The following is a 230-nucleotide window of genomic DNA, read 5'->3' as shown; positions in this document are numbered from 1 at the left end:
CTCATACCACCCCTACCACTAACAATAACAAATCACTCACCATAATTTTGACATAACCCGAAAACCGGAAGTTGTGAGGGGCAATGTGCACGTAAGTTGTATGGTTGGGAGACACGTAACCGGTATACAGGTGGTTCTGTTCCCGGTAGTTGGTGAAATTAGCGTTGTTACTGTCACACGCCGGATACACAAACACCGAAGGAACTGGGGAAGGGAGAATAAGCACGTGT

At 47.0% G+C, this 230-nt stretch overlaps 1 protein-coding gene across 1 annotated transcript in view; it reads right to left on the bottom strand.

Moving 5' to 3' along the window:
* Positions 1-230, bottom strand: part of LOC119588229 — a gene marked incomplete in the record, with an annotated part of 29,961 nt that overhangs the window by 1,837 nt on the left and 27,894 nt on the right. Inside the window, 1 exon segment of the mRNA XM_037936929.1 lies at positions 39-204. Within this exon segment, the coding sequence (XP_037792857.1) occupies positions 39-204 (166 nt within the window).

This window comes from Penaeus monodon, chromosome 23 (genome assembly GCF_015228065.2).
Source record: "Penaeus monodon isolate SGIC_2016 chromosome 23, NSTDA_Pmon_1, whole genome shotgun sequence".
Classification (NCBI taxonomy): domain Eukaryota; kingdom Metazoa; phylum Arthropoda; class Malacostraca; order Decapoda; family Penaeidae; genus Penaeus; species Penaeus monodon.
Note: the sequence above shows the minus strand (reverse complement) of the source record. Positions and strands in the feature narration are given on the sequence as shown.